At 46.0% G+C, this 11,061-nt stretch overlaps 1 protein-coding gene across 2 annotated transcripts in view; it reads left to right on the plus strand.

Moving 5' to 3' along the window:
- The first annotated feature begins 85 nt into the window (after window positions 1–85).
- LOC100749065 (homeobox protein aristaless-like) overlaps window positions 86–11,061 on the plus strand; it is a 36,275-nt gene continuing 25,299 nt past the window's right edge. The window contains exon 1 of one of the 2 annotated variants that reach the window (XM_033324039.1): window positions 86–557. In XM_033324039.1, the coding sequence (XP_033179930.1) occupies window positions 312–557 (246 nt within the window). In that variant the 5' untranslated portion in view covers window positions 86–311. The remainder of the gene's footprint in view (window positions 558–11,061) is intronic. The other variant, XM_033324038.1, reaches the window with a different exon arrangement.

Below are 11,061 nucleotides of genomic sequence, written 5' to 3' on the forward strand. Positions count from 1 at the left end.
GGGTCGCGATTCGAAGGCGGGCGTTTCAAAACGACTGGTTCACCCAACGACCCACGGCAAGGTGGACGTGTACCAGCACCAGCACCAGCGCGAACCATTTGAAAGTTCCGGACACAGTGGGGGAAGTTACCTTGCCGTCTCTTCCATCCAGCTATCCGACCGAGGAAACGGCCCCACACACCGGTTCGCGCAGCCGCAGCGTACGCCTCTCGCTTCTTCCAAACGCGAGCAAAGCCGTTCCAGTGCGCGTCGATCTTTTCCTATTTCTTCTCTTTCCCCGTTCGCCTCGTTTTCCATGCGCGTCCGCGTCCATGCTTTCCATTTCGTACCGACTGTCGCCGATTCGTCGTGCTGTTGTCGAGTTGTCGTCATCGCGATATCAGGAAGATTCGCCGGTGACTTTATCCGTGGACCTCAAGGTGCGTGAACGAACGTCAGTCGTAGTCGTGGACGAGCTGTGCGATAGTCAAGTGTTTCTATTTTGTTCGACAACTGTGTTCGAGAAGACCAATCGAGGTGATCGGCCTCAACCAGAACAACCCTGTCGACGCATCAAGGTTGGTAAACTCCGTTCCGCACCGTTTTCTTTTTCTTATCTTCTCCCATTGCTTCGTTATCTCCTTTTATCGTCTACTATCGTCAGAGCTTACTTCTTCGTTTTCTCATCTGCTCGTTTACCCGTTTCCTCGTTTCGCGTTTGTACAGTCGATTTACGCCTTAATGAAATTTATCGCGGACTACAATACCGACGAACGTAAACCGCGGGAAACGCGATAATGAAACTTTACGTTCGCGTTTATTACGACATACCCCGCCCGTTAAAATACCATTCGGTTTTACGGCTCGATAACTCAGCATTCTAACTACCTATCCCTGCGATCCACCAATTACGTATTTCGTACAACAACAGACGTACATTTGTATTTCGATATTTGGTTAATTAATACGACGCGACTCGTTTACGACAAGGATCTTTACTTAAACTTTATCGTACAACATTTATCTACTTACGTAACTCTATGCTCAATGAGATATTGTTTGCTCATTACCCTGGCTAACGCAACGTTCTTGTAACGTTTATCGGTTTGACGTGACGGAAAGGTAAATCATATTCGCGTATATCCAGAGCAAAGAGAAAGGCGGTCTTTTACCGTCGGACTTGGCTCTTCTCGGCCAGACAACGCTTTCCTTCCTAATTGCCTTCATTCACAAACACTCGTTGTCCGTTTGTAGTGTGCTTTCTTGTTCCGAGAACTGGCAATTACAGCCTTAGAGCGATCGTTATCCTACTCCTGTGACAATTTCCGTCTAAGCGTAATAAATTACGGGAGCGCTATACTTTTATACGTAGATCGGACGATAAGCAACAATACAATATAAATAGATGACAATGACATAGATGACAATTTGTCAAACAGTCACCGTGTCGAGAATGAATTATCGTAGAGTCTAACCTGAAGAAATCGAACGATAGATAGACCACATAGAAATAATTATGACACGGAAGAACAATTGTCGCGGCAAATTCCCGCAAACGTTGCGAATAAAATTCCGATACATCGAAGTAAGGATGTAGCTGCGATGCGAGAACCGAAGAACAATTGTGCTGCGGTTTTTTTATGACGTGATTAGCTCGCCCTTCGGTGAGATTATGAGTAATGCGTTCTTTAGCACGTTCTCCGCCAGTGGTTCTCGTTCTACCTCTTTCATCCGGTGCCTCTTTGCCCTCCTACCCGCCTCTTGTCCTTTCGGGAAGCTGATAGAGACCAGCTTTCTCGGCTCGGTCGTCCCATTAGCGTAATGGCTCTTGCCGTATAGTCTTCGCATTTAACCCGCCGAATTCTCGTCTCTTCTCCACACATAATTTCTTCCCCGCGTTCTGAACGTTTCTTAAAATTTTCCTCCTCTTCCCACTCTGTCTCTTCTACGCTCTCGTACTTGCTTTTACATCCTGCTTTCTTCCTATTCTGGTTAAGTACGCTCTTTCCTCCTCCTCCGCCCCTGTGTTTGGCCATAAATTTCCGCGGTCGAAGCTCCTTCCGGTTTCCATCGACGTCCGTTTACGGACTTTCAAGATCCTTGGCTGGGATAACGAAGAACAAACTTCCTGGTTGACCGTGCAAAAGCGACATTTTCGACGCCTGCATTCTCGTGCTTTCGTTTATTTCTCGTTATCGTGCCATTTTTGACAGCAGCTCTTCGCGGAAGCTTCAATTTGCTGGCTCGAGCTGTACGCGAGCAGAATCGAAACGAAGAACGACGGTTCAGCTCCTAACAACTTCTATGAGTGACTGTACCTACTGCTTGCCAGTACTAAAGTATAAGTTCCGATAGCGAGGGCAGGTTTTAATAAGAGAAGGATTGAGAGGTTCCCGTACCTGCACTACCACGAACCGGTGGGCTCTTTGGCTGTCGCGGGACGAGCAGATAGCAACAATAAATAACTTGTCGTCCCTGTGCTGGCTAAAAGCATCCTACCGATCCTCGTGCGGTGGCCACCTTCACCGCCGTACTCGCTCCAACCGTCTACGCATATCGCCGCTTGTCTTTCTGCGTTTACCGCGATATCGTTTCGCATCGTGCCTATCCTAGCCGGCACGATAATCGCGGGAACGAGAAACGATATATGCCACCGCTACACTTTCCATTTAACGAAAGATATATTTTTAACGACGAGGAAATCGCGCGATTCTCGTCGATCGGTTGAACGCCTTTCATTATCGACATTGTCGGCGACGTCGCGAAATCTCGTTGCGCAACGTGGTTCGAGAGAGACCAGACGGAAGTGGAGCAGGAGAGCGTTAAATTTGGTTAATTACCAACGAAGAGCTCGTGAAATCCTTTTGCAAGCACCGCGAAGGTACGAGAGTAATTAAAGAGATTTGCAACGGGCGTTTTTGCAAACCGCAAATAACCATGCAAACCGTGAGAGAGGCTCGGTACGCTCGAGCTTTCTCAACGCACGCACACATCATCGTTCTTACCACCGTACACATGCATCCTACTGTTTTGCACGAGTGGCCGAGGGATCAGCATTTCGAAATCTCGGATAGCGTGAATTTAACGCTCGGCCTGGGCACGGTCGATAACGTATTTGGACGTTGCTGGAAATCGTTTTTTGCTCCTATTGATTACCAGAAAACCCGGGTAATTGGATACTCGTTTGAAATCGTAGTACGATATCCACGGTAAATCGAATTTCCAATGTGATTTTCCGTAGATGTTTCGAGCTGCCTTGATTACGTTACGGAAGAACATTCTTTCTAGCGAAGGAGTTGCTTCGGCTGGTTCGTGACTCAAACGTCAGGGAAAGCTAGGCGGGACCGGGAACGTTGTTTTTCTGCTGTTCGAGCCGATAATTCCCGCTCGCTTATTAATCGAGAAACGGCAATATTCTGAATATACAAATTGCGGCTACGATAAGAGCGTTCAGAAATCAGGCGCATTAATCGGCAAACGATAATAATCGTTATGCCTTATTCGTGGTAATTACCGGTGACGATAATGTAGTACAGCCACGCTTGTAATCACATACTGCCTCGCGGATGTTGCACGAATCCGGCAAACGAACGCGACGCCAATGACAGGCATTAACGAGCGAATTTACGAGCTAGCGGATTATTAAATTTCCAGTGAAAACACATTTTTCGATATGGCGAACGCCGTTTCGAACGAGGCTAAAGAGAAAAACGATGCGTACCGCGACGTCGGGTCTACGAGAGGAAACCGGCAGAGATAAAGCAACTGGAGCGGAATAGAGGAATAGAAGAAAACAGGCGGGGAAAAAGAAATGATTGACCGGGGGTTGTAAAAGGTTTACGGCTTGGTCGACCGCCCTATTATTTAGGAGAGGGTGATTCGTTCGGTTGCCATTCAGTTGCGACCACTTTTGTTCGGTTTTCAGTATTCTGGCGTAACTCTCTTTCTCTTTCTCTCTCTTCGTCTTGGCGTCGGGGCGAAACGCGCGCATCGAACTTAACTACAGGCTATCGATAACTGCCATTTACCAGACTGCGTCACTTCCGGTTCCCGAAGCGACCACTACCGTTTACGAGTTTACAATCGGATGGGTAACCGCGTTCCGGGCCCTTGTTCGTCGAAAAAGCGCGTCAGTGGCGGAGTCGAACGTGCCATCGCACAGCATCTTCGTTCAAAACCGATTTCTTTCTCCGCTGGCCGTTTTCTTTACGACATTTACATCGTTCGGTTACACCATTACACGCCATCGTACTTTCTTAACGGTACGCGAGTTGTCGTTCGCTGAGATAGCATAAAGAGGGGAAACTCAATGAGGCGATAATGAGTTTCTCTCGTTCGCTCAAAATAGAAAAACGGAAATCTCCGTTTAAAGTTGATTCGACATTATTGTTGATCGGTAATTCGATTATCGCGACGATTAGATACGCGTTGAATGACTTGTCCTGAGTCCCCGTGTTGAAACTCGTTGTCTAACGATTTCATTTGCCTTGTTAGGCGTGCAGTAGCTCGGCATAAAAACCAAGACCGTTCTATTTTATATTACTTCGGCTATTAAATAACCGGTTTATTAACAAGCTATAACAATTTTATCGTGCTCACCATCTAAATTCTAAACAGGCTCCACTGTCATTTGCACATCATTGCATACGCGTTTTCCACTCTTCGAGAAGTTCTGTAGAGACGCCTTCGTCGAGATATTCATCAACTGGTCCGTCGTCTTTACCTCCACTTCCTGCGAACAGTGTCATCCATATACATGTTTGTCGCTTTCAGGAAAGAAATAAGACGCGAGGTGACAAATTCGAGGAATATAATAGGCTGTCATAGCGAATACTAATTTGTACGGATTCGAACGATGTTTGAAAATGTACGTGGTATATATTTAGTATACAGTACATATATAGTATACGAATGTCCAAATGGATAATGGCTTTACGTTCACCTTACGATACCTCATCGTGTTATTTATCGTCTTTACTTCCTTTCAATACTGTTTATAGCAGATACAGTATAGCTACAGGCAATATTTGCTGATTCGTATTAAGGAACACACACGTACGGTTCTTTTCCTGATACTATGCTAACGAGAGGATGCTTGGATGACCGACATAGCCGTTCCTTTCGTCCAACAATTATACGCTTAATCCGCGTACGCTCGGCCTGGTTTTAATAAGTTTATGCTCTAATTAACGTAGTATTGCTCGTTCGCGAAACTTGACGAGTATTTTACGCATTGCGCTAACAGCGGATAATAATCGGATGGAAAAACAGCGAGAGTAAATAATTCACGCCACTATAAAGCTGTTCTCCATGCTCGAACGATCACAGGGTTTTTCTCCCTTGCGCGTACTCACCGTCGACCGCAACAATTATTGTTACCACGTTTGTATCTCGACCAAAGCGTCGATAGCGTTAACAGGAACTCATTATCGCGTGCATCTTCGTAAATCCCTCGGTACCTCCTCCTCGATTACAGTAGATTGACCCCGGACAGCGGCAGCCAACCGAACCAAATCAACAAATAAACTACGGACAGATACGGCTCCTTCGTTTTTTACTCCTCGGGTCCGTGTCGAAACATCCAATCAACGCCGTGAACCATTATCGACGATCAAACAGACAATCGAGTTATACAAGCCGTTTCAAGAAGCTGAGATCAAACGCGACGAGTAATATGGTACTCGCCGAAACGTGCGCAAAGTCTCGAGCAAATGGTAGGTTTAATCAGCAGATTCGATGACAGAGGAAATTTTCATCGATTATGCATCGTTTATCATCTGTCTGTTACGTGTGCTCAACGTAATCGCCGCCTATTTTTTCATGTAATCACGCATTCGTTGAGAGATCTTCGATTCTAATGAGGTAAATTCATTCATTGAAGCACGCTCTTTAATAAAATATGCCTACTTTGATGAAAGACACGTGCAGCAGACTTTAAACAGACTATATACATATAGACAAAATGTGTGTATATGTATGCGTATATATTACCTATACACGTAACTCTGTAGCAAACGATATTTATACTTATCACATAGTACTTGTTACATATTTATTCAGGCTTTTTTATTTACAACGAACAAGATATGTTACACGTTCCTCGAGTTTGACCCCAACGTTTTGAGAGACATCACAGTCTATATAAATAACGTGAATTAAAATACGTAGAATCCTGACACATCAACTAATCGAGTTTATTAGTTCAGGTAGCAAAAAAAAAATTCCGCTGACACAAATTCTCCCTCCTCTCGGTTCGTCTGTAGCGCTAAATCGAAAGCCGCTTAATCGCGTGCAAATTTATTCAGAGCAGCGAGTATTTTGTTTGCCGATAAATTGGCCGATTTCCTGCAAAAGGTGTACCAAAAAGGTAGGCGGATAGGATTGCGAGCGTGTTTAAGTGCGCGTTTTTTATTGCACCGTCTGTACGTTCCTTTGTATTAAAACGAAGTGACGCGTCGAAGAAAAAAAAAAATAACGGAAGAAAAATACCAGCCCCGATAACGTGGTGAGATGTAATATTACGAAGGAGAGACGGAAAATACAGAGTGGCGATACAGGTAGAGGCGATTATTAGATGCTAAGCGGAGTGTTGAAAGTCAGAGGATGATTCGGCTTGGTTCGGCTTGCAGTGTCCGGCAAAGAGTGCACGATGCAGGTTCCGTTTCGTTAACCGTCCATCCCATCCACCTGCGGAAAAACTGGCGAGGATATGCGGGCGCTATCTTCGTTTGCAGACAAATATACATAAATGTATAAGTGTACGTCGGTAAGCGTTACGCCAACTTGATGGAATACTCGATTAAACCGCGTACCTCTCTACCCCTATTCTAGTCGATTAATAATCTAGCGTGGTTGAAAAATGCTCGCTTTCAGCTGGCAACCGCTGCCGGTGCGTATTATAAGTTATTAAATGAATTATCGTCAGCAACGTGTCACCCGTGGCGATTGTGCTATTCAAACGATATTATTAAAATACCGGCAATATCGTTAGACGATAACCATAATCCATGTTCGTTACGACACGTTTGTCTTTTATCGATTACTTTGCATAACTTCCCGCGAACGACGGCTCGTCTAGCTACGTACGAGGCTGACGTTGATCGCGTCGTAAGAGGATACATCGGTTTAATGTCGTCCGGCGACGATCGTACTCGCGATGAACGCGTATGGCGGGCGAGAGCGGGATGAGAAGAGAGAAAAATAGGAAAACCATGGCCGTTTCGCGACAAATTGCTTTATGGCATCGGTCGACTCAGTCGCGACACTATACATTTCCATGTCGTAAAACCGTGTTATTTAAGGCTTCGATTAATTTTAGCCGGTGGAACGGGTTCGCGCGATTCTATCGGCCGGGTGCCTCGGCGTCGGTTGAAATCGGCTGGAATGCGTCTGAATTGGCGTCTGCTTGCCAATCTAGAAACGCGTCGTGGCTAACTTTTAATTACGTCGAACGCATCGAGCGTTATATCTATCTGGAGTTGCACTCGGTGTAGTACCTTGGCAATATAACGCAGATATCGAAGGCATTAAGCGAATTTAGATAAGTCGGTGGTGAACGGTATAGACGAGGCGAGAGGGGAAGCAAGGGTGAAACGGTGGTTGGGTGATGGCGAGGCAGCGATGCGAAATCGCTAAACGAAATCACGAAACTTGGTCGTAAGAAGATGCGAAATGGTAGAGACAGCTGATATACATGGGATAGGCAGGGCAGAGGCTTGGACCAGGGGTTGTCATTAACTGGGAGCTCACTCGAGAGATAACCACTACCTGCCACCATACCTGCGCTCATTTTCCTCGCTATCCCCCTCTCGTTGTCCGCTCGCAACTTGCTTCGGCTCATTACAAAAAGCACGTGAGTTCGCTGCTGGCTATTTATTTCCGAATGGTGCATATCACTTTTCGTAATGGGCCCCGCGAAATTAAAAGTATGCCCTCGGGCACCGAATCGTGCACGCATACCGTTGCATATCATACGGATGCAGCCCACGAGGCCGATACGCGCGCCCTTTCCTCTCTTTTTTTTCTTCTGCATCCCGTGTCCCCCTTTTCCTCCATCGTTTCGCGTATATCCCGTCACTCCTTCAACACGTAATCGTTCTCGGTAATTCAATTTCGATCCTGCGTACTCGCGAATATTAATGCAACTATCGTTTTCTTTCTTCAACGTTAATCCAAAGTAAGTTTTTGCTGGCGCTAAATTTAATTAACCAGCGAAAGTGTATCGATCAGTTTTCGAGGATCCGTCGCGCTCGTTTCATTAATTGTAAAGTCAGTGTCAGTCAGATCGGACAGGGGAAGGTCAGGGTTCATCGCACACCTTTCTTCACGGGCAGCTGCGTTCCTTCCATTAACAAACATCCGTGTTCCAAGATGTTCGACTCCTTTTCTGTTCTTTAGCTTCGTTGCTGGCTAGCTCGTGGAATGCAGCCATGCATGTGAACGAAACCTGCGCGTAGGACGATGACAAGCAGAGGAAATGAAATTTTGTGGCTAATTGAGTTTAAACGTGGTAGTCTAGCCTTTCCGTAATCGTACAGGTGTTTTCCTCTAGCTAATGCGACCTCGGAACACGCCCCTTTGGAAAAACCACGGCGAGTCCAGATGGGATAAAATTAATACCGTCCGTTCCGTTCGGTCGTATTTTATCCGGCGGGGCGAAACGACACCTCGAACTCAAAGAAATTGTTTTCCAACGACTCGTTTCCATACTAGTTACGGTTGCTGCTGCAAAAACAGCTGACTCGTTCAGTCGTTTTGCACGACATCGCTATTTGCAATTTGCAACGTTCTTTGGTAACGTATGCTAATTTTATTATCTCAGCAACACTGTATTCAATATAGAATGCGCGCATGCAAATTGAAAGCTGTAAAAACGGTGTCGCGGTCTGTGCCTCGCGGGAAGCGAGCGAGATTATCATTTCTAATGTTGAATATGTAAATGCATAAATCGTTCGATGAATCGATGAAAACAAGGTGTTACGAGTAACCGAGGCCTAGAGCCAGTTCACACGTGCCAGTTTCCTGCATGCGATAAACATATTGATTTACGGACGCTGCACAGAAGGGCAGCACTTTGACCAGAGGTACGCATAATTCGCAATTATCGAATTGGGGAACGCGCACGAGAAGTACGTTCTCTTCTCTCTCTCTCTCTCTCTCTCTTTTTCTCTCTCGCTATCTATCTATCTATCTATCTATCTATCTGTATATCTACCAATCTATCTCGCTCTTTCTCCGTGATAATAACTGCGCGTAATTACAACGCGATGAAACGAGATATCGTTTCTATTTACGAGCCAAAGCAGCTTTCTTATCACTTCCGCGTGCATACTCGCCCCGCAGGAAGTCGATCGAACCATCGACGAAAAGGTATAAAATGTCTACGCGTATATCTGTCGAGATTTTTCTCTTTCCTGGAAAAAGAATACGAACACGGCATTCGTCGACCATCGAAAAGTAGAAAAATATATCAGCGCGTCTCACTTGCAATTTCCGATTTCTTGGAACAAGGTATACATGTCCGGATGTGAAACGGAGTGGGTAACCGGATTAAAGGTATCGCTAGTTTTGTCGAGCATGTGACCGTACGAGCGGACGTCTTCATCAGGGAACTACCAATCAGGATGTGTGCTCGTGGACAAAAAGTGGACGGTCCATCTGAAGAAAGAAGCAAATAGAAGGCAAAGGATACAGAAGAAGAGAGAGAGAGAGAGAGAGAGAGAGAGATAAAGCTAGAGGAGAGAAGAATGAAAGGAAATATACGAGGGACAGAAGTCGTGAGGGACGTGGCTGAAAAGCTTTTAATGGCACCAACGGGCAATGAGAAGACGATCGAGCGGGTAGCTCGAGTCGAGGGAACAATTACCGCAAAACGACGCCGTGGTCGATCTTACGGCTCGTCCAAGTGGAAATCAGAGCGTACGAAAGGCGGGCAAAAAGCGCGAGGTAGGCAGCGTGTCATCGCCGATGGCGCGCGCCTCCCTCTTTAATTCATGAACCGAACGGCTGCTACGAGAACAGAAGATCGGAAGGCAACCGATGATCGGCAACCCGATAATCTTCCAGACTTTCTTGCCTGCCTAGCCGCGGCGTACAGTTGACAGTTGGGGAATCCGCGCGCGGCTTCGATCCTATAAGGTTCCGACACGGACGAAGAAACTTTAGTCGATTCCTCGAAGGTTGCCATGTTTAGGTCGAACACCTGTGCGGACTTTTATGGACGTCTTCCCACTCGGGGAACGACAGTCCCGATCGGAAAAAGAAATCGGTGCTCGAGTGTCGCCAGAAATGATGCATTAAGTGCTTCCGTCGCTCGAGCATCGCGCAAAAACGGCTCGACGCCGATCCGAATCGAGTGCGGCTATTTACGAGTCGAGAGGAAACATTTCAAAATCGTGCACAATTTCTTCGAATAACGTGCGAACGAACGAACGAGCACCATGACTCAACGTAATATAATAACACGCCGGGACGGCTTTGGGCACCGACGACGACGGTGTGCACCGATGCGTTCAACGACAGAATGGAAGAATAATGTCGGGGACAAAGCACTATTTGCTAGTGTGAAACGGTGATAAGTTGTAAAAGTGTGCTTCGTGCGCGACTACGTTGCGAAAGATAGTAGAAAGAGATAGTCTCGTAAGGTGAGTAATTCGAAAAATGGCCGTATTATTATTGTTACTTTTGTCGCGCTTATTATTGCTATTATTGTTATTATTATCGTTGCTACTATTATTATTATCGAGAGCAGAGTCCACGACCCTAATTCGACCAGACTACGTTAAAAACCAATTGCGAAAATTGCAATTTCACCTTGTGCCTGTTTTTTCGTCCGGATAAAAGACAAAAGCGTGGTGAGAGGCGAGCAACGAGCAACGAACGAGCAACGAGGAGATTGACGATGTCTGAAAAAAAAAAAAAAAAAAATGAGGCGGAAAAGAAGGAGCAAGAGAGGAAGGATTCGTGGCACGTTTCGATGACCGCTAGAAAACACAACCTTTCGACTTCGAGGCCCATCTCTCTACTCGTTATATAGCCGGTCGTTCCGTCTCGAGCGGTTGGAGAATTCGTTGACCACCCATC

The sequence above is a fragment of the Bombus impatiens genome, unplaced genomic scaffold, assembly GCF_000188095.3.
Source record: "Bombus impatiens unplaced genomic scaffold, BIMP_2.2 scf_1445, whole genome shotgun sequence".
Lineage (NCBI taxonomy): Eukaryota > Metazoa > Arthropoda > Insecta > Hymenoptera > Apidae > Bombus > Bombus impatiens.